Genomic DNA, 27,904 nt, shown 5'->3' on the forward strand with positions numbered 1-27,904 from the left:
GGGGAGAAACTACAATTTGTTGTTCCACTTATTTATGCACTCATTGGTTGCTTCTTATATGTGCCCTGCCGCAGGTGGGGCGGGTGTGATCTAACCTGCAACCCTGGCACACCGGGAGGACGCTTTAAGCAAGGCCAGTATTTATTTCTAATTTAATAAACACACAGCCTTTCTTTTTACCAGGCGCTGTTCTAAGCGTCTTTCCCCATACTGTATTGACTTTTAAATGGGAAAGCTCAGTAATTGGTCTTTATCTCCCAAAACAAAACAGATATATGACACTACATGTTTTTATCAGTTGTCAAGGCTCTGCTGCAGCGATGTTCTCCTTCGGTGGAAGAACAGGAGACTACAATTACTGAATGGTTTTCGTGTAAACAAGGGCAGCTCTACTTTGCGATACCAAACGTTGAGTTTTATTTGAAAAACCTGATTCTTTGCAAAAAGTCTTAAAAGCAGAGAGGGCCGCTTACGTATATTTTTGGGGTGCAGACACTCACGTTCTCCATTCCTTTAGGGGGGAATCCCACAGCACGACACCATCTTTTTTGGCTAAAGTTGGAGTTTTAAGTAACTTCCCCACTCTAGGAACCAGTTCCGGGTTAAGTTTGTTGCAAAATCAGCGGGTTCATGGCGCAATGGAGTCTGGGAGACCAGTCGTCCGCAGAGACGCGCAGCCCGGTGTGACGCTGGACTTCAATTCCAACAATGCCCTGCGCGAGCCCGCGATTTCTTCTGGGTCACTGTGAGGTGGCCGCCATTTGTGCGCTGCTGTGTGTGGCTCGTAGTTCTGGGCTGGGCTTTCAGTCCTCCAGGCCTTTGCTTTAGGGCCGTGTTCCCGCGTTTCTTTAGCGTCTCAGAAGCCCGTGTCTTTCCAGAATACGGTTTCATTGGGAGGTGAAGGTCAATGCGGAGCTGTCCGGTAAGGTGAGTAAACAGCCAATTTCAAGTGTTTTTTTGTGAGAGGGGGGGGGGCGGGGGGGAGTGGGGGCGACTTTTTCAGTTTCTTCCTTCTAATGTCGGCGACGTGGGTTCCCGGCCGGCACTTGGTCATGCCCTTCCGTTAGCCGTACTCTCCACGGATTCTCGGCAGAACCCGAACTTGTTTCGTTGGGACCGAGAAAGCAGTGACGCACTTTTGCCCGGGCTCCGGGGGAGGCTGTGGGGCGGAGGTTGTGTGCAAGGCTGCGCTCCGTTACCACTACCCCCATCTCTTCTGGGACTCTTCTGACCTTTCTAATGAGGAAACAAGAAGCCGAGAGGTGGCCGAGTTAGGGCTGTGGAGTTCGGCGTTCTTTACAGTTGTGTCTTTCTCGAGCCTCAGTCCTCTGGGTACTGTTCTCTGTTCGCCTTTTTGCCTTTTTCTTCGTGTTGGGGGCCCCTCAGAAATGTCAAGGGAAGCAGTTTATCTTCGAGATGGACCGACCATCTAGAAAAGAGGAGCGCTTTGATGTGGGGAGTTGCCAGAAGTTCTTCGCTAAACAAAAATGAAGTTTGTATTTGCCTCATTTTCAGTGCAGCTAAAGTAGTTTTTTCTTTTAAACGATATCATATCATCAAAATGTATATTGTTTATTCAACTTTCCAAACTTACAAAGTTTCTTAAGTTCTCTAAGTTCAGAAATGTGTCATTTAGACCAGTGGTTCCCAAACTTATTTGGCCTACCGCCCCCTTTCCAGAAAAAATATTACTCAGCCCCTGGAAATTAATTTTTTTAAAATTTTAATAGCAGTTACTCATCGCCCCCAAATGCACCTGTGGCCATCATCGCCCCCCTGGATCGCTGCAGCGCCACCGGGGGGCGGTAGCACCCACTTTGGGAATCACTGATTTAGACTAAAGGAGAGGTATTTCTTTTTTTAAACGACATTCACTTACCTTCAATGAGACACCTCTCACATTATAACAATACTTAAACAGTAACTGACTATAAAATTACAAATTTATAATTTTTGTATTTTGGGAAATGTTACCATTTATTATCACAAACTTAAGTGCCTTTTTCTGTTGTTTCCGAAGAAACTTTTGTTTAGAATTTTTTAAATATTAGCTATTAATTGTATGATTTATGTGCTCCTCAGATGCCTTATGGTGAAATTGAAGCTAAATCCTTGGGATATGGGGAAGATCTAACAAGTGAACCATGCCATAAAAAATTGAAGTTAACCCAAGAGTCTTTTGTTTTCCCCCATCATGGTAGTTCTAATTTTCACAGAGTCCAAGATAAAGTTGGAAATGATTGGATTCCTTTGACCATCATTGATGTCAGAGGACATAGTTCTCCTCAGGAGGACAATGCCAAAACTAAAGATTTGCTGAAACCTATGCATGATGAGAGGCCTGCTGATAGACCAGCTGTTGAATCCATTGATTCACAAGTTTTACAGGCTGCAAGTCCTCCATTGGTATCCACAGATGATGAGATATATAGCACAAGTAAAGCATTTATAGGACCCATTTACAAACCCACTCAGGAAAAGAAATGTAAGGAAAGGAAGAATCAAGCAGACACTATCAATGGTATAGATGGCAAAGGAGGACAAGAAAAGAAACAGAAATTTAACTGCAAAAAATCAGAGATTGATAATGAGTTATTCCAGTTTTACAAAGAAATTGAAGAGCTTGAAAATGAAAAAGATGATTTGGAAGGCAGTTATAAGGAACCTGAACCCTCTGAGGAACAATTTATTTCATATTACCAAAGCCATAATAATGATCTGATCAAATACGAAGAAGAAAAGAAAAGAGATTTTACTAATGCTCTTCAGTCACATTGTGGTTATCAACAGTACATGGGGAATGAGCCAGGCAAATATTCTTGTCGTGGACAAGAAATACCTACATTTTGTGATGTGTCCTTTACTTCCTTCAGGCCTGAATGGCAATCAGTGCATTCTTTTATAGTACCCCGAGGTCCTCCTCTTCCCAGTTTTAACTATTTAAATATTCAAAGATTCAATGCTCCACCAAGTCTATCAAATATTTTCCATGCCCAAGATGGCCCTCAGATTCGAAATGGATGTTATGTAAATAATTGTCACATTAATTGGAATTGTTTGACTTTTGATCAAAACAATGAATATACTGACTATAGTGAGAATGTCATTAGTGATCTTCCCTATGGAAATGGCTACACTGTACAAGATGGGTATGTGAATAATGGTTTCTGTGAAACCAGTGAAGGATGCTGGAAAGATCCTTTGATGGGCAAGCATAATCGAACAGACAGGTTTATGAACCAGCAGTTTCAAGAGGAAAAGTTAAATAAATTACAGAAGTTACTTATTCTTTTAAGAGGCTTGCCTGGTTCTGGGAAAACAACATTATCTCGGTAAGTAAAGGATACCAAGTGAATACTTGGCAATTCATTACTTTAAAATCATAAATGATAGTAGTGATAATTATTGACAAATGGTTTTATGTTTCTAGTAGAAAATTTTTGTTATTCATGAAAGTGGCATCTGACAGTGTAAATATTTTTAAAAGATGTTTTCTGATAGAGGAAGGGTGAATTGGCATATCTATATTAATTTGCAAAGGTCTTTAATAATAAATACACCATTATATTTTAATAATAACAAAAAATCCATGTGTAATTATGACAGTGGTGAAAGCAAATGCTATTTGAGAACTGTGCTGGCCTTCACTTTTAAGTCAGATATTTAAGAAGAGTTGGGCTTTGACTCAGCTGTTTCACTTTATGACCATGGACAGGTTTTGCTGTCTGTTAATAGAATGAGTAATACTTAAGAAGCAAATGAGATGACCCAAGGAAAGTAATTTTGATCATGTTTCAAGCACTGTGCTCTGTTCATACCATTGACTGGCAGAGGGAACCCTTTTTTTTTTGTTGTTTCTTTGGATTTAAGGAGTTTGAAGTGAGCAATATACAGGAGTGGGCAAAGAAGGTTTACAATTGTTTGTTTGGAAAAATAATACAACAATTAATAAATAATAATACAAGAATAAACTTTCTCATACAACTGTAAATCTACTTTTGCCCACCCCTGTATGAATTAATGGAGTTAGAACTGGTGATGTTTTATCTGACAAAAAATATTTCAAATTCATGTTTTTGTTTACATTTTTTAAAAATATTGTTGCACACAAATACATTTTTGCAGTTGTGAAAAATAACACAAAGAAATACAATACAAATTCTTTACAATACAGGATGATGGAATGTTTATGCCAGAGAAGGAGAAAAAGAAAATTTATGTGGTATCTTTGGGGGAGGATAAAGAATTCCAAGAAACCATTTTGTAAATATTTTATATTTACTTGAAAGACAAACCTGAGCAGCCTAAACAAAAGTTTCTTTAGAAGCAAGAAATTAGAATAAGATTAAATTTATGATATAGACATTTCAAACTAGATTGTAAGCTGTGATCATTGTAAGTAAATTTTAAGTTTATTTTAGGTCTTTACTTTTTGATTCCTCTTTAGTGAAGATTTTGTAAAGATGAAATTACAGTTCTTTGGAAAGGATAGAAATTAGAAGTGAAGTCACAAACATGGGCACTTTTCTAGATTTAGAATATAATAACAGAAAAAAGTACTCGTTGAAATTTGGAAATTTGATCAAGGGATCTTCTAGCTAGGGACAGCTGACTAAGATTTAGAATAAACATAAGAAAGATTAGGTTTGGGACAACATATTGGAATATGTTGAAACTGAAGATGAGTAAAATAGTGGTAATTCATTATAATTTCAGGGAGATGGTAGTAGTGGGAGGTGATAAAATTGATAATGTGTAGTATGTATATTTTATTTAAGGGATTAGGTACGTATGTTATAAGAATGGAAGTTATAATAGAAATTACCATTTGTGTCACAATTTACAATTTGCAGAGTACTTTCATATATAAAAATCTTGAGATGGGTTGTATTCTTTTCATTTTATAGAATAAGCAGGCTAAAGAGAATAAATTCAACTTAAGGGACTTGGGAGAATTTTCTAAAACTGGTAAAAGAACAAGCTAGGGATATCAATGATAGTGTTTCTTCCCTACTCCTTTACTTTAGTATCTGATGCCTGAATAGCCCTGTGTGTGACTCCTGACTTGGAGGAGCTTGGTTAAAGAACCAGGAATATCTCTTTAGGTCAACAATCTATACTAATAAAAGGGTAATATGCTAATTAGACTGGGTCGACCGTCCATCTTCTGGACGTCTGACTTCCTTCCGGACAAAGCCATGGTGATGAGGGCCGTGGCAGAGGCAGTTAGGGGCGATCAGGCCGGCAGGGGAGGGCAGTTTGGGGGCGACATCGGGTCTGCAGGGGGTTAGGGGCAATCAGGCCGGCAGGGGAGCGCAGTTGAGGGCGAGATCAGGCCAGCAGGGGAGGGCAGTTGGGGGTGAGATCAGACCAGCAGGGGAGGGCCATTGGGGATGAGATCAGGCCGGCAAGGGAGGGCAGTTAGGGGCGATCAGGCAGGCAGGCAGAGGGGTTGGGGCATTCAGGCAGGCAGGCAAAGGCAGGTAGGGGCAATCAGGCAGACAGGCAGGTGAGCGGTAAGGATCCAGTGATCCCATATTGCTAGAGGGGTGTCCAGCAGTCAGACATCCCCCAAGGGGTCCCCGATTGGAGAGGCTGCAGGCTGGGCTGAGGGGAACCTTTCCTCCCAACTCCCCCACCCCCATGCACGAATTTCGTGCACCGGGCCACTAGTTTTTTAATAAAGCAGGATTGTTTGGTATTGGATATAAAGCCACATACTCTCTGGTGAGGAATCTATTCTATATAAATAAAAGTCTAAGCTACCGAACGCCTGAATGACCAGTCAACCGGTCACTGTGACATGCACTGCCCACTAGAGGGCAGACACAACGCAGGAGCTGCCCCCTGGTGGTCAGTGCACTCCTGCAGCGGGAGCGCCACTCAGCTGACCTATGGGCGCCAGAGACAGGGCTCACAGCTGGCCGCTGCAGCCTGGAGACCACAGCGGAGCCCCAGCGAGCCTACCGAGCGGCGGCAGGCATGGTGGGGCCAGGATGAGTAGGAGCGGCAGGCAGCGTTGGACTGCCGGTTTCAGTCTGATCCCCACAGGCTACGCCAAGGAACCCCACCGGTGCACGAATCTGTGCACCAGGCTTCTAGTGGCTTTATAAACGAGTTAGCTTTCAAAATGAGTATTGAAGAAAGAAAGGTCCCTCGATCAATTTGGTAGATCAGAGTTGAGTTGATTTGGAGCATTAAATTAAAAGAGTAGTGTTTCATATTGTTATGTGGTAATTAGTGTAGGTAGATAAAATTCAAATTCTTTGGGGAATTATTCAAGCTCCTTCTTTAATTTAGTCTTTACCCACCTCTTCATCTTAATATCTATTTGCATTGAACTGGTACCTGACCTCCATTGCAAGAGACATAATACTTCTCCATTCATTGTTCTCAGGACTTTCATTATTCAAAGGTTCTCTTTAAATGTTCACTTTTTGAAGTTTTGGTTTAGCTCAGCCCTCAGTAATTTTTTTTCTGAACTCAATATTTGCCATTACCACTCTTTGCATTTAACGTAAGCTGCACAATACCTTTCTATTTGTTGATAATTGACCTAAGCCACTTGGTTAAAAGTGGCTGAGGCTTAGTTGTTTGTTTATCCACAACTTTACTAATACATTTTAATGAAATCAGTCTTGGGTTAAATTCTGACACAAGTACAGACTTTAAATATTTATGAGTAAGCTAAAGTGCCAGCTCTTTGTCCATTTGGGCAAACAACACTTTGATGAAAGGTTCATTTGAGGCAATTTCAACAATATTCTAGAGGTATAATTTTATTACTACTGTAGTTGGCAACAGCCAAAACAGAATCCTGACTCAGTGGATGACAAAGGACGGTTTAGGGATCAAACATTGAGTGCTATTCCCATAGTGTGGGCTATAGATTTTGCAAGCTTCTTATACCCTGTTAATGCAAGGAGGAGGGGTAAATCTAAAATATTTTCGCTAACCCACATTTTCTTTAAAAAATTTTTTATTTATTTTTCGAGAGAGAAGAAGGGAGAGGGATAGAGAGATATGAACATCAATGATGCGGGAGAATCATTTGATTGGCTGCCTCCTGCACACCCCCCTGTTGGGGATGGAGCCTGCAACCTGGGTATGTGCCCTGACCAGGAATTGAACCAGTGACCTCTTGGTTCATGGGTCAACACTCAACCACTGAGCCACACCAGCTGGGCTAATCTTTACCCACTTTTTACACTCTACTGATTTCACCAATGAGAAAGTGTATTTTCATAAATAGGCCATTAATTTCATTATTAGCAAAATGTCTGGAGTTGATCAGATATAAAAGATAATTGACACACTTGGGAGGAGAGAAGATGCTACACTGCTGGCTTTGAAGATGAAAGAAGGGACTGTGATCCAAGATACTTAAGGTGTTCTTTAGAAGCTGGGAAGGGCAAGGAGACAGATTCTCTTTTAGGGCCTCAAGGAGGAACGCCAGCCTGCCACCCCTTTATTTTAGCCAGTGAAAGTGATTTTAGACTTTGGACCTTCAGAACTGTAAGATAATAATAAATCTGTATTGTTTTAAGCCACTAAGTATGTGGTGTTTTGTTACAGCAGCATGGGAAACTACTATATCGTAGTTTAAGAAGAGATGGGAAGATGTTCCTCCCCCCCAACCCCCCCCCACCCCTGCTTTTGAGGGAGAGTTTAAACTCCAGAGGGAAGATTTACCTTTCCTTATGTAGGTTTCTATTCTTAATTCAAGGAGTGTGCAGAGAGTGAACTGCCCAAGTAAAGTTGTCTTGGGCTATGGGTATGCAAGGCCACTCAGTACATAAGGAGGTAAAAGGTTCATGAAGTGTCAGTTTTTACTCAGATTTTTCTGGAAAGTCACTTATAGTTTTAAATGCACATGGATGTATTTAAGAAAATAATATACAGTTCTTAGAAATTTCGTAACTAAACCATGAAAATTAGCTATCCTAGTAGACCATTTCGGGAATAAGGTTCCCAAAACAGAGTTTAAGGAACAGCATTGTTCCTTAAATGAAAAAGTGTAAGCACATAGTGCATTAGTTATCCATGGCTGTGTAACAAATTACCCTAAAACTGAGTTGTTAAAGCAACAAACATGTATTGTCTCTCAGTTTCTGAAGGACAGGAATCTGTGTGCAATTATCTGGGTGCCTCTGGGTCAAGGTCTCTAACATCCTGTGATCAAGATGTTGGCTAGGGCTGTGTTCTGATCTGAAGGCTTTGTCTTGGGGAGGATCTGCTTGGAAGGTTTCTCACGAGGTTGTTGACAAGACTTGGTTTTTCGTGAGCTTTTGGATTGAGGACCTAAGTTGCTGGTGGTAGGCCACAGACTCCCTCAGTTCTTTGCTACTTGAACCGATTCACAACTTGTTGAGGGAAACTGAGCCATCCCTGAGCCCAAGACAGAAGCTACTTTTTTCCAGTAATCTAAACTCAGAAGCAAAATTTCATCACCTCCACCATATTTTTTTAATTAAATCTTTATTGTTGAAAGTATTACCTATGTCCCCCTTCTTCCCCTAGTAACACCTTCTATCCTGCCCTCATCCCCACCCCAGGCCTTCAGCACCCTATTGTCTGTGTCCATGGATTATGCATATATGCATACAAGTTTTTTGGTTGATCTCTTCCTACCCACCCATCCCCACCCCATCTTCCCTCTGAGATTCCACAGTCTGTTCAATGCTTCTATGTCTCTAGATCTATTTTGTTCATCAGTCTATTTTGTTCATTAGATTACACATATAAGAGATTATGTGATATTGGTCTTTTTCTGACTGGCTTATTTCGCTTAGCATAATACTCTTCAGGTCCCTCCATGCTGTCTCAAAGGGTAAGAGATCCTTTTTTATGGCTGCATAGTATTCCATGGCGTAAATGTACCACAGCTTTTTTATCACCTCTTCTACTGATGGGCACTTGGGCTGTTTGCAGATCTTAGCTATTGTAAATTGTTCTTCTATGAACATAGGAGTGCATACATTCTTTCTGATTGGTGTTTCGAGTCCCTTATGATGTATTCCTAGAAGTGGGATCACTGGGTGAAATGGCAGTTCCAATTTAATTTTTTGAGGAAACGCCATACTGTTTTCCATAATGACTGTACCAGTCTGTATTCCCACCAGCCATGCACTAGGGTTCCCTTTTCTCCACATCCTTGACAGCACTTGTCATTTGTTGATTTGTTGATGGCAGTCATTCTGACAGGTGTGAGGTGATACTTGTCATTTTAATTTGCATCTCTCTGATCAGTGACTGAGCATTTTTTCATGTCTCTTGGCCATCTTTGGAGAAGTGTCTATTTAGGTCCTTTGCCCATTTTTTATTTTGGGTTGTCTCCTTTTGTTAAGTTGTACGAGTTCCTTATATATTTTGGATGTTAACCCTTTATCAGATGTATCATTGCCAAATATGTTCTCCCATACAGTGGGCTCCCTTTTCATTTTGTTGATGGTTTCTTTTGCTGTGCAGAAGCTTTTTATTTTTATGTAGTCCCATTTGTTTATTTTCTCCTTAATTTCCTTTGCCCTAGACCAGTCATGGCGAACCTTTGACACACGTGTCAGAGGTGACACGCAAACTCATTTTTTTGGTTGATTTTTCTTTGTTAAATGGCATTTAAATATATAAAATAAATATCAAAAATATAAATCTTTGTTTTACTATGGTTGCAAATATCAAAAAATTTCTATATGTGACACGGCACCAGAGTTAAGTTAGGGTTTTTCAAAATGCTGACACGCCGAGCTCAAAAGGTTTGCCATCACTGCCCTAGACAGTGGTCGGCAAACTGCGGCTCGGCAAACCGCGGCTCACGAGCCACATGCAGCTCTTTGGCCCCTTGAGTGTGGCTCTTCCACAAAATACCACCTGCGGGCGGGCGTGTACAGTGCGATTGAAACTTCGTGGCCCATGCGCCGAAGTCGGTATTTTGTGGAAGAGCCACACTCAAGGGGCCAAAGAGCCGCATGCCGCGGTTTGCTGACCACGGCCCTAGGATATGTATCTGTAAACATATTGCTACGCGAGATGTCTGAGATTTTGCTGCCTATGGTTTCTTCTAGGATTTTTATGGTTTCATGCCTTACATTTAAGTCTTCTATACATTTTGAGTTTATTCTTGTGTATGGTGTAAGTTGGTGGTCTAGTTTCTTTTCTTTTCTTTTCTTTTTTTTTTTTTGCGTGTATCTGTCCAATGTTCCCAACACCATTTATTGAAGAGACTGTCTCTGCTCCAGTGTATGCTCTTGCCTCCTTTGTCAAATATTAATTGAGCGTAATATGTACAGTATGATGTCATCTGCGAATAGTGAGAGTTTTACTTCCTCCTTTCCAATTTGAATGCCTTTTATTTCTTCTTATTTTTTGTTCGCTGTGGCTGGGACTCCCAGTACTATGTTGAATAAGCGTGACGAAAGCGGACATCCCTTTCTTGTTCCTGTTCTTTGGGGAAATGGTTTTAGTTTTTGCCCATTGAGTATGATGTTCCCTGTAGGTTGTCATATATGGCCTTTATCATGTTGAGATATGATCCCTCTATTCCACTTTACTGAGAGTTTCTAAAAAGAGGTGTTGGAATTTGTCGAATGCTTTTTCTGCATCTATTTATAAGATCATGAATTTTTGTCTTTTAATTTGTTTATGTGCTGTATCACATTTATTGATTTGCGAATATTGTACCAGCCTTGTATCCCTGGAATAACGTCCACTTATTCATGGTGTATGATCTTTTTAATATATTGCTGGATCTGATTTGCTAATATTTTGTTGAGGATTTTAGCCATCTATGTTCATCAGGGATATTAGCCTGTAATTTTCTTTCTTTATAGTGTCTTTATCTAGTTTTGGAATTAGGGTAATGCTGGCCTCATTAAAGCAGCTTGGAAATGTTCCTTTCTCTTGTGTTTTTTGGAATACTTCGAGGAGGCTATGTGTTAATTATTCTTTGAAGGTTTGGTAAAAGTTCCCTGTGAATCCTTCCAGACCTGGGCTTTTGTTTGATGGGAGTTTTTTTTTAATTACTACTTCTATTTCATCAGCTGTTACTGACCTAGTCTGGTTTTCTGATTTTTCCTGATTCAGTTTTAGGAGATTGTATTTTTCTAGGAATTTTTCCATTTCATCCACATTGTCCAGCTTGTTGTCATATAGTTGTTCATAGTATTTTCTTACAACTCTTTGTACTTCTGGGTTGTCAGTTGTTACTTGACAGTTTTGTTTCTGATTTTATTTATTTGGGTCCTCTTTGTTTCTTGATGAGTCTGTCTAACGGGTCATCAATCTTATTTATCTTTTTAAAGAACCAGCTCTTGGTTTCATTGATTTTTTTTTTTTTTTTTGGTATTGTTCTTTAAGTCTCTATGTCATTTATTTCTGCTCTAATCTTTATTATTTCCTTCCGTTTACTTACTCTGGGCTTTTCTTGTTCTTTGTCTAATTCTTTAAGTTGTAGGGTTAAATAGTTTATTATTAGTTTTTTGTTGTTGTTGTTGTTGTTTTTGAGGTAGGCCTATAGTGCTACAAACTTCCCTCTCAGTACTCCTTTTGCTGTGCCCCTTAGGTTTTGGGTAGTTGCGTATTTATTTTAATTTGTTTACAGGAAGTTTTTTTTATTTCTTTCTTGATCTCATTGGTAACCCATTCATTGTTTAATAACATGCTGTTTAGCCTCCATGTGTTCGAATGTTTTTTAGTGTTTTTACTGTAGTTGATTTCTTTTTTAATTCCATTTTGATCTGAGAAGATGCTTGATATGATTTTAATTTTTGAACTTGTAGAGACATATTTTTTTCTAACATGTGGTCTATCTTTGAGAATGACCCATGTGCACTTGAAAAGGATGTATAATCTGCAGCTTTGGGGTGAAATGTTCTATAAATGTCAGTTAAATCCATCTGATCCAGTGTGTCCTTTAGAGGTACTGTTTCTTTGTTAATTTTTTGTCTGGAAGATCTATCCAGTGAAGTCAGCAGGGTGTTAAAGTCCCCTACTATGACTATATTGCTGTCAATATTTCCCTTAAAGTCCTGTAGAGAAGAGGCCGCCAACCTTTCGGACCTCACAGACCACCAGTGGTCTGCGGACCACCGTTTGGCGACCACTGCTGTAGAGGTTTTTTTAAATATATTTACTAGAGGCCCAGTGCACAAAACTTATACACTGTAGCGGGAGTTCCTCAGCCCAGCCTGCACCCTCTCGCAGTCCGGGATCCCTTGGAGAATGTAGCAGTGTGCCAAGCGGCAGGCAGCCAGGGAGGAACCTGAATCGGGGCCGGGCACCACTCACACTAATCCCGGCCCGCTGCGCCTGCTGCTGTGGAGTCGGGAGTGGTTCCCGCCATGGCAGCTGCGCTCACCAGCCGTGAGCCTAGCTTCTGGCTGAGCAGCGCTCCCCCTGTGGTAGCTCACTGACCACCAGGGGGCAGCTCCTGTGTTGAGTGGTCAGTGCTGGTCAATGCATGTCATAGTGACTGGTCGACTGTCTCCCCCCTGGTGGTCAGTGCATATCATAGCGACTGGTCAACCAGTTGACTTTCCGCCCTTGGTGGTCAGTGTACTTTATAGCGAGCGGTTGAGTGGCCTTAGAATATCATTAGCATATTATGTTTTGATTGGTTGAACGGACAACTAGACAACCAGACACTTAGTATATTAGGCTTTTATTATATAGGATGTGCTCTTATATTGGGTGCATATATGTTTACCAGGATTATATTCTCTTCTTGGATCAATCCCTCTAGTATTATATAGTGACCTTTTGTCTCTTGTGATGGCCTTCATTATGAAGTCTATTTTGTCAGATAATGAGTATTGCTAACCCGTGTGTGTGTGGTTTTTGTTTTCATTTTCATCATGAAACTTTTTCCCCATTCCTTCACTGTCATCCTGCATGAGTTTTTGTTCTGAGGTGGGTCTCTTGTAGGCAACATATTTATTTGGGTCATGTTTTTGTGTCTAGTCAGCTACCCTATGTCTTTTGATTGGAGCATTTAACCTATTTATGTTTACGGTTATTGTTGATAGGTACTTATTTATTGCCATTTTAATTTTTATGCCTATTTTTATCTCTCTTTCTTCTCATTACAGCAGTCCCTTTAGCACAGTGGTTCCCAAACTTATTTGGCCTACCACCCCCTTTCCAGAAAAAATATTACTCCGCGCCCCCTGGAAATTAATTTTTTTTTAATTTTAATAGCAATTAAACAGAAAGATATATGTATTAATGTTTCTACCTTTTTCGTAAAATATAGTAAAGAAAGGTGTAAATTAGAAACATTGAAGTTTGAAATTATGAAACTATTTATTGAACTCAGAATAGAAAGGTAATACAAAAAAAGTTAAAACAAATGCACCTGTGGCCATCACCGCCCCCCTGGATCGCTGCAGCGCCCACCAGGGGGCGGTAGCGCCCACTTTGGGAATCACTGCTTTAGCATATCTTGCAGTGCTGGTGTGGTGGTGAAAAACTCCTTAGGCTTTTTATTTGTCTGGGAAGCTCTTTTTTTCACTATCTATTTTGAATGGTAGCATTGCTGGATATAGTAATCTTGGTTTCAGATCTTTGCTTTCCATTACCTTGAGTACTTCATGCCATTCCCTTCTGGCCTATAGTTTTTGATGAGAAATCAGGTGTCAGCTTTATGAGAGCTCCTTTGTAGGTAACAGTTTGCTTTTCTCTTGCTTTAAGCTTCTCTCTTTGTCTTGAAATTTTGGCATTTTAATTATGATGTGTCTGGGAGTGGGCATGTTTGGGTTCTTCTTGCTTGGGACTTTCCTTCATCAGGTTAGGGAAATTTTCTGCCATTATTTCTTCAAACATATTTTCTATCTTTTGCTCACTTTCTTCCCCTTCTGGCACTCCTATTTTGTGAATATTGTTTCATTTCAGGTTGTCCCACATTTCCCTTAATCTGTCCTCTTGTTTTTTAATTGATTTTTCTTTTTTCATTCTCTGATTTATTTTTTTCTACCATGTCTTCTAATTCACTGATCCAATCCTCAGCTTCCCCTAATCTGCTGTGTATTCCTTCCACCGTGTTCTTTATTAGTGCTGTACTATTCTTCATAATTACTGTATCTTTTCTCATGCTGTAGAGCATCTTTGCTATCATTATTCTGAACTCTGTCTAATAAATTTCTTCATTTCATTTAGCTTTTCTTTTGGAGAATTCTCTTGTTCTTTTGTTTCAGGTGTTTTTGTTTATTTCCCCATTTGGGCTGTCTCTTTGTGTTCATGTCTGTGTATTAGGTAGATATGATATTACTTCCAATCTCTAATGCAGGACAATGTCAGACACTGTTTGAGACTGTTCTTGAGTACCATTTGGAACAGCAATCCACAGCTTGTGGCTCCCTCTGCTGTGGCTGGGTGCCTTTAAAAAGGACCAAGATGTGCACCACTGTCTGCTTTTCCTAGCCCTGGGCCCAGAAGGAGATCAGGCAAAGACTCAAAGCCTCCAGAGATTCTTTTCTGCCAGCAGTCTGTTATCAGCCTTGATTAGCCTGAGGCTATCAACCAGTGGGAGGGGTGAGAGGTCTTCCAACAGGCTGGGATGACTGCCTTCCTTCCCAGTAAAAATCATCTGGATTGCAAATGTCCCTTGGAGAAATAGGTCCTCTGCAACATGAGGGCATGACTCAGCACAAGAAACCTGGGTGGCTGCCTTCAGAGCTCCAACCCCAAAGCCCCCAACCCTGGACTCTACTGACACAGCTCCAGTCCACTCTGTCCTCTCTCAACCATAGTCCAAGGTGCGTGGCTCCACACAGAATTTTGTGCGTTGACCCTTTAAGAGGTTGTCTGCATTTACAGCTCTCTCTCCCTGGCTGACATCAACCCTGTTGCTTTTCATAGCCAGATGTTATGTGGGCACCTTCCTCAGTTCTTGTGCTCTGGGCTGGGGAGCCCAGCTTGGGGTTTAGACCCCAGAGTTCTCAGTGGGGTCTGTCCCTCCAGGACTTCAGCTGCTGTCTGTGGGAGCCCAGCCAGCCCTTTTGCACCTCCGCACTTCCTACCAGTCTCTATGCAGCCTCCACTTTCCATGCTTGGTTATCAGGGTTCTCTCCAGCTAGTCCTCAGTTGATTTTTCAGGTTGGTTCTTCTGTATTTTAGTTGTATTTCCAGTTTGGTCGTGGGAGAGTGTCAGTGGAGCTTCCACTTACTCTGCCATTTTGGAATCACCTCTGCCATATTCCATTAGAAACTCTAGTCCCTGACTGCAACCTGTATTGGAGGAGGGGATTATACAAGGGTATGACTATCAGGAGCCAGGGATCATTGTGAGCCAAATGGTTTTGGCGCTTCCACCTCTATTTATGTAACTCTGGTGGCCTGATTTCTGAAATTATTTTTGTTTCTGATTGGTTTAATATAAAATCACCAAGGTTGTTGTGAGAATTAGATAAGATCATATATATATATATATATATATATATATATATATTTTTTTTTTTTTTTTGCTTGGTCCATAATAGATTCTCAAAACAATAGCTGTTTAGAAAATAATAAATATCAGGTGGCCAGCAGGCCTGTGTCTGAGTTTTTTTTAATTTTATTGGATACTTGATTTTTCAGAGTTCTAAATGTTGACATTCTGAGAATTCATTTTAGTATCTGACTTAACTTGTAAGAATTCTCATGGAATCTGACTATAAGAATTTTGAAAATACTCATATTCTTAAATAATTTATTGTTGTTAAAGTGTTTGGTATGACATCAGGTATATTTGGATTGATACAGACATTTTAATATATATATATATACACACACATGTATATATATATTTATGATTTCAGAGAGGAAGAGAGAGGGTGAGAGAGAGAGAAACATCAATGATGAGGGAGAATCATTGATTGGCTGCCTCCTGCATGTCCCCTACTGGGGATCAAGCCCACAACCCGGGCATGTGACCTCCTGTTTCATAGGCCAATGCTCAAACCACTGCACCACACTGGCTGGGCCTCTGACACTCTTGAATGCTTATTAATCTCGCTACTTGAAAATTTAACATAATCATATTGTGAGAATAAAGCTTGGTTGCCTTGTTCTGAGTGTATTCTTTTATTTAGTGTTATTTCACTTAGTAATTTAATGTCTTAAAAAACTGAAGTTTGATTATACTGTGGAGGATCACTGGTTCTTTCACAACATTAAGCCTCAAGCTATTTCTGAATCCTACTTGTTGGTTTTACATTTGTACTTCATGGAAATAAATTTATCAGAGCTATCCTGATTTAAATACAGTTTTCCACAGGTGAATTGCTTGCTTAGGCTTACTTGCCCTTTAGGTTATCTGCTGCACTATATTTAGGCAATTTTAGACACCAAATACACATTCACTAAAGTAAAAATATGGACAATAGTTGACATAATTTTGGGATTGGTTGAAAGACTGTTTTTAAAAAGTTTTAATATAAATGCTGCTTTAAAAAGTTTTTGGAACTGGCTATAACTGTACATTTAAGTGTGAAATGATATTTGAAATCTGCAAGGTTTTGAAGGTTCAGCTCCTGTGCTATTCTGTTTGCAATATACTTACAGGTATGTACCTAAAATTCATTTACTAAGCTTTGCTCATGGCTATAAATTTTATAAATGGCACTTTATGATTTCTTTTATTAACAGAATTCTGCTTGGGCAGAGTCGTGATGGCATTGTGTTCAGCACTGATGACTATTTTCACAATCAAGATGGGTACAGGTATAATGTTAATCAACTTGATGATGCCCATGACTGGAACCAGAACAGAGGTTTGTTTGGGCCCAAGTCTCCTGTGATAGAATATTTGACTAGGAGTCAGAGGACCTGGATTTTTTTTTTTAAATATATTTTTATTGATTTCAGAGAGGAAAGGAGAGGGAGAGAGAGATATAGAAACATTAATGATGAGAGAGAATCATTGATTGCTTCCTGCATCCCCCCTACTGGGGATCAAGCCCACAACCCGGACATGTGCCCTTGACCAGAATCGAACCCAGGACCCTTCAGTCCGCAGGCTGACGCTCTATCCACTGAGCCAAACCAGCCGGGGCTGGATTTATATATTCCTGACTTGACTTCTACCAGCTGAATGACTTTCATAAGCCATTTGAACATCTTTGAGACCCAATTTTTTCATCTACTAGAAGCAGTGATACTTGCAAGGTTGTTGTGAAAATCAGAGACTTTAGGTAAAATATTTTGTAAACTAAATAGTGTACCACCAATATAAACTGGTAAAATAAAGGGTGGGATATTTTGGTAGGCTTTATTTTATATCTCTTGAATAAATTCAGAGAACTGATACTATAGTTATGTATTTCAAAAAGTTATTTCCCTTAGAGTAATGTTATTGTTTTTTAAGGCTTAATATAATGCTGTGAATATTAAAAGTTTTTTTCATTGATATTACTCCATGAAAAATCTATTTAATACATTTTTTAGAAACACATGGGTCAATTTCTTTTCACCATAGAATAATGGTTCTTAATCTTGGCTGCACATTTTAATTACTTTGGGACCTTTTTAAAAAAATCTACGTCTGACCCAGATCAGGTGGCTCAGTTGGTTAGAGTGTCATCTTGTACACCAGAAAGTTGCAGGTTCTATTCCTGATCAGGGCCATGTACCTAGGTTGTGGGTTAGATCCCCTGTCCAGTTTTATGTTTTAATTGTTAATGATTGGTCTCTCTCTCTCTTTCATTTCTCCCTCTTTCCCCCCTCCCCGCCCCCCTTATAAAAAACAAACAAACACCTATGCCTGAGTTAGCCCCAGAGAGTCTGGTTTAGTTGGTCTGGAGTGGATCTAAGCATTGGTATTTTTTTGAAAGTTACTCAGGCATTCTCATGTTGCAGTCAGATTGAAAACTTGGTCTAGAACTATGTAAGTAAATGCATATAGTATAAGTTAATTTATTTTTTAATAGATGAAGAATGCATTGATAATTAAACAAATTCATTTTATTAAGAGAAAATGTAAACCTAGAGTCAGGAGATTATAATGAATCCCATATACTCATCACTCAGAATTATCAGTTACCATATCAGTTGCTATATTGACCTTATTTTTGTTTTCACTCCTCACCTTTTCTAATTACTAAAGCATTTTGAAATAATTCTAGACATTATACTTTATGCATTTCAAATTAACCTTCTTACTTAATGTTATTTAAATATGGTACCATCGTCACACCTAAAAAAAACTCATACAATTCCTTGCCATCATGTAATATCCAGTCTGTAATCCAATTTCCCCTATTGTCTTAACAACTGTTTGTACTTACAGTTGTTTTGTGTGAATCAGGATCCAAAAAAGGTCCTTGCAGTACATTTGGTTTTATGTTTGTTTTAATTGTTAATGTGTAGCATTTTCTCCTCTTTTAACCCTTATACCATTAATTTGTTGATGACATTTGGTTGTTTGTCCTGTAGAATATCCCATATCCTGTAGTTGTCTATTTGCTTCCTTGTGTCGATGTAAGAAATGTCCAAACGTGTAAGAATTTTTATGTTTATTTGAGCCAAACTGACTACAATTGCCAGGAACCAAAATCTCAACTTTGAGAAAATGCTCCAGAAAAATAGCATATTTACTACTTATTTTATACATCAGCATCAAAGGGGAAGGTGTATGAGGTTACATGAAATCCACTGCTCATAGATTAGGGAGTTGGGATAAAGCAAAGTGGGGAAATCTCTGAGATTGGATAAACAGTAAAACAGACACCACACTTCTTTTACATTGGTGGGTATAGGATGGTTAACAATTAACATTTACAGCACATAGAGATGGTATGTGGGAAAATAATATAACAAAGGGGTTCTGTGATCTGGTGCTCTGGTGGGAGATTGTGCCCTGAGGGGTCTGAGAAAGGGGGGATTATTCTGACTTTCCAAAGGCATGTTATTGTAGGTGCAAAGAGACAATAAACTGGCTCAATTAAGGTAAAGATTGACCTTTGTCAAGGAAGATACTATCCTAGGATATGACTGCCTACCATGACTTGCTTTTAGTTAGGAAGTTTTAATTTCAGACCATCCTATATGGTTGCTTTAGATCTCTTGAGTTTGTAAGGCTGCCATGCAGGCCTCCCCTGAACTTGTTAGGTTTCCTTTGTGGCCCCTTTTTCGTCCACACATATGGTAACTATTTAACTTGTTTCTCTTTCCTCTATATTGCTTTAAATAGAAGTTAAGTATGTGCAGGATGCAATTGATCGATGTGTCTCTCTCACATAGGTGTTTCTCTCTCTCTGTCTCTCCCCCTCCCTTCCACCCTCTAAAAATCAATGGGAAAATATCCTTGGGTGAGGATTAACAAAACACAAAAAAGAGCATTACTTATGTTCAACTTTTTTTGCAGGGGGTAAGCAAAGTCTGGTTATCTCATTTTTAGTGATGCTAAGAATGATCAGTGTTAACGTTTTGGCAGGTGATGCTGTGAAAGAATTCACTACTAAAAGAAGAGATAGATGCAGAAAGTTTATTTTTACTTACCCGAAGGGAAAGGGCCAGTGCATTGCTAACCAATACAAGGGCAGGTAAACAGCTGCCATTACTCTTTTAAAGAGTAATGGCTGCTGTTGCTAGGTGACAAGGAAGGGAGGGGTATTTGGGGCTGAGACAGTCGGCAGATGGACTAGGGTGGTGTCTTTTCAGTATTTTTCCTAAGCCCGTAAAACATGCTTAGAGTAAAAGTTACGATTCAAAAGAGGCTTGTTTGAAGAGGAGGGTGAAGGGAACTTTCTACTAACTAAAGAATTCTCAGTGCAGATTATCCTTGAGTTGCAAAAATAGCAGGGAAGAGGGGTATGCAAGAATGTAGCCTTGAAAGTAACTTGTCTTGCAGTTTGTACAGAGGGGCTAGTTGAATCAGGAGCTAACAGTCTTGGGGTTTAACAGGTGCTTCTCATAAATTGTGGAAGGCTACAACAAGGAAAAAGAAAGGCTTTTTTTCTCTTTTTACAAGTAGCTTCAAAGGGACAACCTGTTCCCTCCATTACCAAGTTCTCTGTCAAACTTGTATCTAATGGGTTATCCAACAATGAAATGTTTCCTGAATTAGTTCTTTCATTAAGGGTTGCAAAATGGTGATTTTTCTAGGTCTGGTGTTCCTTCCCTGTTTAGTAGCTAGAATTCTTATGTAATGGGAGCTTCCTCTCAACTGGAACTAGCAACTAGGGTCACCCTAAAGTACAGTATGTACAGGAAAACAGGATAAATGCTATTATTATTATTATTGATTTCAGAGAGGAAGGGAGAGGGAGAGAGAGATGAGATAGAAGCATCACTGATGAGAGAGAAGCATTGATCAGCAACCTCCTGCACACCTCCTACTGGGATCAAACCTGCAACCCAGACATGTACCCTTGACTGGAATCAAACCCAGGATCCTTCAGACCTCAGACTGACACTCTATCCACTGAGCAAAACCAGCTAGGGCAGGATAAATGCTTTTTTTCTTAATTTTCAAAATAAGAAATTTCAGGGAGGATATTTTTTATTAAAATGTTTCACTCTGTTGCAGTCCATGGTTTCATAGGAAAATTTATTAGTAAATGTCAGAGAAGTTTGATTTTTAAGACTATTTCCTACTATTGGTTTTATGACATTGTAGGATATTTCCAAATATATTAGTGGCATAAAAATCTCAAAAAAATTAATATTTTTAATTTCTAAAAAATTGCCATAGGATATTATTGCCCAAATAAAATAATGTTGATACTGCAATTCCCCAAAATGTGTGGTGTTATTGGCCTAAAGTTAGGGGAATGAGAATAGGTGATAAGTAGAATGAATATAGGCAGTGGGCAGAGCCGTATACCTTTGGTAGACTGGGAAGCTTTTGTTTGTGTGGGACATTTTTTCTGTTTGCAGAACTAGTCTAAAATTTTCATTATAAGGTTCATGCCACATGAATTATACTGCTGAACAAAACAGTGATTTCTAGATAAACTACTGGTTTTGTTAGTATAATAAATACTGACTTTTTAAAAGTAATTTCTACCTTTTTCAGGTAGAAAATTGAGAACTAGCAATTAGACATTTTGAAATTAAAGCAGGACTTATTTTATTTAGGGTAGAATTTCTCTTTTCAACAAATATTTATTGCATCCTTTAAAGGCTAGGCCATATTCTGAGAATGTCTGTCTGTCTCATCTTTATTAGAAGAATCTAAATTCATCTTAGACTGCTTATAAATTGAAAACATCTCCAAGGTATCAATATTCTCTTTCTTAGAATATGATAGTTAATTTGTTTAAGAAAATGACACTTGCCGAAACCGGTTTGGCTCAGTGGATAGAGCGTCGGCCTGCGGACTGAAAGGTCCCAGGTTCGATTCCGGTCAAGGGCATGTACCTGGGTTGCGGGCACATCCCCAGTAGGAGATGTGCAGGAGGCAGCTGGTCGATGTTTCTCTCTCATCGATGTTTCTAACTCTCTATCTCTCTCCCTTCCTCTCTGTAAAAAATCAGTAAAATATATATATAAAAAAAAAAAGAAAATGACACTTATTATTTAGGTATTCAAACATTGTTTCTTTAGGAGCTCTATTTTCCTGAAGTGCAGTGCCCTGCAATGTGGTATTGGATGATGATGATTTAGGAAAGAGGATGATCTTCCCATTAATTTGTTGATAAACTCTTCTTCTGGAACTTAACACCTTGGAAGAGTAGGCCTAACTATCAGACATTAAGAGAGTTACTTTAAATTTTTCATCTAATTCACCTCCCTTGCTTTGCAGAGCCTAGAGAGCGGTGTGACCAACTAGGGCACCAGCAGCTCATTTGAAGCACATCCTAGGTTTATCATCACAGATTATTCTCCCTGCAGAGGACCTTAGAGCCCATGTAGCTCAAAAATTTAATTTCATGGATTGTGGATTGAGGCCCATGGTTTTTTTGGGTGTTATTTTTGTTTTGTTTTGTTTTTAATGAAAGATTTGGTCACTTTATGATTGGGGATAGAGCAGTGGGTAGGTGGGCAGCATCTTGGTGTCCTATTTAATATGATCCAAATTCTAAATTTCTATTGGTATTTAGAGATATCTTCCAAATATGTACTCAACCATAGTCATTACTATTTAACTAACTAACCTTTAGAATTCTGTCTGCCCTGGACCTCTGTATAAATGTTTTCATTATGTAGAACTTACTAACTCCCAAGAAAACTTCTCTATCATTACATTTTGCCTCAGCCTTTTAAATTTTATTATGAGTTCTTAATTATATTTCTTGTCTGTTTACACTTAAGAGTTATACACTTCTGTCATAACAGTGGTTCACTGTGGCAGTGATTTTCACCTCATGGGAGAAGAGATGGTGTAGGGATAGGGAGACATACTTTTTAAAAGACATAAATTTAAAAATTTCAGCTCCCAGTTTGAGTCATAGTCCTAAGAAATATTAACCAGTTTTGCTGGGTAGAATAATCTTGGTTGTAGGTCCTTTTATTACTGTGAAAATTTCTTGCCACTCCCTTCTGACCTGCAAAGTTTCTGTTGAGAAATCAACTGACAATTTTATGGGAACTCCCTTGTAGGTAACTAACTGCTTTTCTCTTGCTGCTTTTAAGATTCTCACTTTGTCTTTTGCCTTTTGCATTTTAATTATGATGTGTCTTGGTGTGTGCCTCTTTTTTTGTTTCTTTTGTTGTGTGTGCCTCTTTGGGTTCATCTTGTTTGGGACTTTTCTGCGCTTCCTGGACTTGACTCTAAAAACAAATAATAATAAACAAGCAGAACAGAAATTGACTCATAGATACAGAGAACATTTTGAATGGTTGCCAGATGGGAAGGTTGTAGGGATGGGTGAAAAAGGTCAAGGTAAGAAGTACAAATTGGTTGTTAGAGAATAGTCATGGGGATGTAAAGTACAGCATGGAGATTATAGTAAACTAGAGGCCCGGTGCACAAAAAATTGTGCACTGGGGCGGGGGGGGGGGGGGGGCCCTCAGCCCGGCCTGGGCCCATTTGCAGGCCAGGACCCCTTGGGGGAAGTCCACCTGTCGACTTAGGCCCACTCCCCGGGGCATCAGGCCTAAGCTTGCAGTCAGACATCCTTCTGGCAGCCAGGGAGCCCTCAGGGGATGTCCGACTAAAGGCTTAGGGAGCTGTGATGAAGAAGCTGGGGTGACAGAGGAGCCATGCTGTCCCGCCCTGCCGCCCTGGGTCAGGTCGCACACGGGACACCCAGGCGGGCCAGCGGATCGCTGCTGCTCCGCCCGGCCACCCCGGGTTGGATCGCACATGGGACGCCCGCCACCCCGCGTCACAGATAGCAGGCCTGGATGGCGGCAGGGCAGGCAGGATGGTGCTGACCCGCCCTGCCTGCAGTATGCAAATTAGCCGCCATCTTTGTTGGTGGTTAATTTGCATATCTTGCTGATTAGCCTATGGGAGGTGTAGCGAAGGTATGGTCAATTACCATGTTTGTCTATTATTAGATAGGATATTATAATAACTATATCTGGTGTCAGATGGATACAAGATTTATCGAGGTGATCACTTAGTAAGTTCTGTAATGTCTATTTCTAATCACTGGGGTATATACATGAACTAATATAATATTGTATGTCAACTGTAATTGAAAAATAAAAATAATAGTTTTAAAAAATAACCACAAAGTCTGTTGAACTGTTAGTATATATACCAACTGGTTAGTTGGTATATAAAGTTTTGCTGGTAAGGAATAATAAATCCATAGCATTTTTTTAAAAGCATTATTTGTACCCTGGCTGGATAGCTCAGTTAGTTAGAATGTCATCCCAATACTCCAAAAGCATTATTTGTAATTGTAAGACATTGGAAAATACAGATAAGCATAAAATGGCAAATATTCTTACCACCTATAGAATGCTACTTTTGATATCTTAGCAACTCTTCTCAGATCTTTATATCTTGACCAAAGTAAGATCATACTTGCATATTATCTTGCAACTTGCCATTTCCAGTTAACAAATCTCCATCTTTCCATGTCAATAAATGTTCACCTCTTTCCATATTCAGACCATATTCAAATGTAACTTATTCCTGTATTTCCTATAAATGAAAGTTAGTTCTAGACTAAACTCTTCACTAGGTATAAGCACAAAGTATTTTCCCAAAAATGTCCTTTACAGTTAGTCAAAACCAATATCTGGTCTGGAGAATACACAGGGCATGTGATTGTGTCTCGTAATTCCTTTTAATCTAGCAGAGTCCTTTTTTCCATGGCAATAAAGAGATTGCATAGGTTTGGTTTTCAGTATGGAGATGTAGAAAATTTCTTAGTAATGAAAGTTTATTTGTGTATTTTAACCCTAATAGTTCTTTGTTTTTATTTTTGTTTTTTAAATTCATTTTTTATTTCAGCTAAACAAGCTATCAATCAGGGGAGATCTCCAGTTATAATAGACAACACTAATACACAGGCTTGGGAAATGAAACCATATGTGGAAATGGTAAATATGAAATATGAGAGCATTTTTATATTTTATTCTTATTAATTTTTTTATATTCTGAAATTTTGGTTACTTTGATCTTTATTATTAAAACATTGTCCTTGTTTTCTAAAGAAATATGAGTGTTTACTTAATTTAAAAAATGTGGGAATGGTGCTTATGAAGGAATATGATTATCTTGTTAGTTTTGCCTGGACTTGAAGATAGTAATTGGAATTTTACCAGTTAAGTGGTCTTAAAATTTTTGTAAACCATATTATTTTAAAAGTAAAATTTTTCTTGGTGGAGCAAATTTAGAAGTATTATCTAAATGAAATTTGTATCTGCCTTCTTTTTACCTTATAAGAAGTATTCTCTGGGTTTGTGTTTTCTTCCTTTCCTCTGTGTAGGCCATAGGAAAAGGATACAGAGTAGAGTTTCATGAACCTGAAACTTGGTGGAAATTTGATCCTGAAGAATTAGAAAAGTAAGACACTCATTTATTTTGAATATTTTTCTTTTTTCTTTCTTTTCTCCTTTACATGATCAGTGTCCACTAGCTTTGCTTGTCATGTCTTTACTGCTTATGATTAGGAACCACTACTTCTTACTTTCTGTTAAGAGCAACATTGACTTTAATTCAGTGTTTTTAAGACACCTTGCTTGTTAAATTTTATTAACTTTTTGTTGTAGTTAAGTATGTTTGAGGAAAAAATTAGAACTTTCCCTCTGGTTTTGAGCAAGGCCACTTCTCTGCATATTCCTTCCAACTTCATTGCCTTCCCATTTTAGGTCCCATAAAACGTTTTTACCTGGTACTTTCATCTTGCTCCCTCTTTTCATCTTTACTACTACAGCTCTATAATCCCATAACCAAGATTCTTGGAATCAATGTGTTTTGGAAATCAGACTTGGGGGTAGTGGGGTGTTAGAAAGGTAATATAGTGATATCAAAACACCTAGTCAAAACACCCCTCGCAGAGTTTGGGCAGCTCGTCATAATCCAGTATCTTACTATATCTATGGCAAATCATGACTAAGCAGTCTAAATAGTTAAGAAACACTACATAATCTATTGTCAGTTCAAGAAGATCGTGCTGCCAAATGAGTACAGGTCTGGTTATGTTTTGCTGCTATATGAGTCAACAAAACCCTGAGTTTTCAGAGCATTTTATGTTTCAGAATTTGTGTTGAGGAATTGTGGACTTGTATTACTTTCAACCCTGCTCTTCTGTTTGTGTTGACCTTTTATCCCTTTCTCCTCACAGTACTGGTTTTCCTGACTGTGACTTTTTTTCCTTCATTTTCACACCCCTTCCTTTTGATAACAACTTTGAGATAAAATTCACATAGTTTACAATTTACCCATTAAAAGTGTTCAGTTCAGTAGTTTTCAGTATATTCACAGAGTTGTGCAACCATCACCTCCCTTTTTTTAAAATCATTTTTATTTGTCACACCTCAGTTTGCCCTCTTCCAGCTTTAAGTGCTATTCTGTGTGGTATCCAACTAATTTAATTATTTTCCCCTTGTCTTTCATTCCTTTGATTACCTTACTTTCCCTTTCTGACCTATATGCCGTGTGTTTATATATAAATAAATAAACAGATAGATTTACTAATATATGGTATTATTTACCTGCTCTGTGTGTATTGCACCTCAGGTAAAAGAGAAGTTTAAATAATAAAGATATCTGAGTTATGACGAACAAATGATTTGATGAAATATAATTAGACTTTTTTTTCATTTAAGGGACCGTTGAAATTTATTATAATTCTTAATATAAATTGAATTGACAAACTAAAATCAGTTTAACTGATGTCTGGTATAGTTTGCTTTTTTGTATAAAATTGATTGAACCATCAAATTTGTTATCTTGCCGCCCTAACCGGTTTGGCTCAGTGGATAGAGCGTCGGCCTGCGAACTGAAAGGTCCCAGGTTCAGTTTCGGTCAAGGGCATGTACCTTGGTTGCAGGCACATCCTCAGTAGGAGATGTGCAGGAGGCAGCTGATCAATGTTTCTCTCTCATTGATGTGTCTAGCTCTCTATCCCTCTCCCTTCCTCTCTGTCAAAAATCAATAAAATATATTTTTTAAAAATTTGTTATCTTGCCAATTTCCAACCTGAGGTCTCTTTTTTAGTCTTCTGTCTTCTCTTTCTTTTGCTTTGTCTTCTTATCTTTAACATAAGCACCACTATTTTTGAAAAGTAAACATTCCTTCTATGTCCTTTTTCTGGGAAAAGTGAATTAGTAAATCTAGAACTATAGCATTAAATGTGTAATACATTTCTGTGTTGTTTGCCATGTCCAAGTCAAGTTATAGAAAACTACAAGGATAAATTATAAAAAGTTCTTTGAGGGTCAAGAATAATTTTTAAACTGCTTCTTGTTTTCATAAGTAAATTCACAGAAAAGTACATAAAATACAAACATGGGACATGTCCTAAAATAAGTTTTAAAAAGTGATAAATATTTGATGTGGATTTTTGTAAGTCCTACAGGTCCACTCAATTCTATAATTCTCAAAACTGACTCTCTCGCCTGGCAGATGTTGCTCATTGGTTGAGTGTCAACCTATGAGCCAGGAGGTCACGGTTCAATTCCCGGTTGGGGTACATGCCCAATTTGTGGGCTTGATCCCCAGTGTGGGGCGTGCAGGAGGCAGCCAATCAGTAGTTCTGTCTCACTGTTATTTCTCTCTCTCTCCCTCTCCTTTCCTCTCTGAAATCAATTTAAAATATATATCAAAAAGAAAACTGACTCTCATAATATTTTATTTTATTTTTTTAAAAGAAGGGAGATTAATTCAGTGGTTCAGTGAATCAGTAGTTCTGTGTCATGAAGGTATAACTATTTAACATTTTGCTCTGATTTATGGTATCTTTAAACCTTTTAAAAATACTGTTGAAGTTTTTGAGAGAACCAGTATAAATTTTTTGGTATAAAATGCAGGTAAATGAGATGTATCTTCTAGTATTTATTTGCTAAATATAATTTAGAGTTGGTACTCTTACTCTAAAGCAACTTACTCTCTAAGCCTATAAATTCTTTAAAAAGAATTAAAATCTTTTTCTTTTTTGTTAGGAGGAATAAACACGGTGTGTCTCGAAAGAAGATTGCTCAGATGTTGGATCGTTACGAATATCAAATGTCTATCTCTATTGTAATGAATTCAGTAGAACCGGTGCACAAAAGCACACAAAGACTTCCTCCCTCAGAGGAGAAACAGAGGTGGGGAGGCTCTCTAGGCTCACACAATCAACTATGTGTCACATACAATCAATAAGGTGGCTATTTTCAGCTAACACATTTGTTGCTTGCCCTTAAAAAACATTAATGAGCCTTTCTTGAAGTTTAAAGTTTTAGATTAAAAAAAAAAAAAAGACTACATTGCCCCACAGAAAATGTTCCCAGCAGTTGTTTAAATTCTAAAGTGTAAATAAAAATTATGTAAAATTGTATTTTAAATGTTTTTATAATCTTTTGTTGTGATACCTTCGGTTATAAT

General features: G+C 38.6%; 1 protein-coding gene across 5 annotated transcripts; it reads left to right on the forward strand.

Moving 5' to 3' along the window:
* Positions 1-749: 749 nt before the first annotated feature.
* LOC102431542 (NEDD4 binding protein 2 like 2) lies at positions 750-27,857 on the forward strand. 5 transcript variants are annotated; one of them, XM_006085490.3, is made up of 6 exons: positions 750-927; positions 2,083-3,332; positions 16,621-16,745; positions 24,326-24,414; positions 24,804-24,880; positions 27,481-27,682. In XM_006085490.3, exons 2-6 carry the CDS (start codon positions 2,083-2,085, stop codon positions 27,680-27,682), a joined length of 1,743 nt encoding a protein of 580 aa, XP_006085552.1. In that variant the 5' UTR covers positions 750-927. The 5 variants fall into 5 exon arrangements, with proteins under 5 accessions (XP_006085552.1, XP_023606937.1, XP_023606935.1 ...); XM_023751167.1 differs by having other exon boundaries at positions 762-922; positions 27,481-27,857; XM_023751168.1 differs by lacking the exon at positions 24,804-24,880 and having other exon boundaries at positions 763-922; positions 27,481-27,619.
* The last annotated feature ends 47 nt before the right edge of the window (positions 27,858-27,904 follow it).

Source organism: Myotis lucifugus, unplaced genomic scaffold (genome assembly GCF_000147115.1).
Source record: "Myotis lucifugus unplaced genomic scaffold, Myoluc2.0 scaffold_19, whole genome shotgun sequence".
In the NCBI taxonomy this organism is placed as follows: Eukaryota; Metazoa; Chordata; class Mammalia; order Chiroptera; family Vespertilionidae; genus Myotis; species Myotis lucifugus.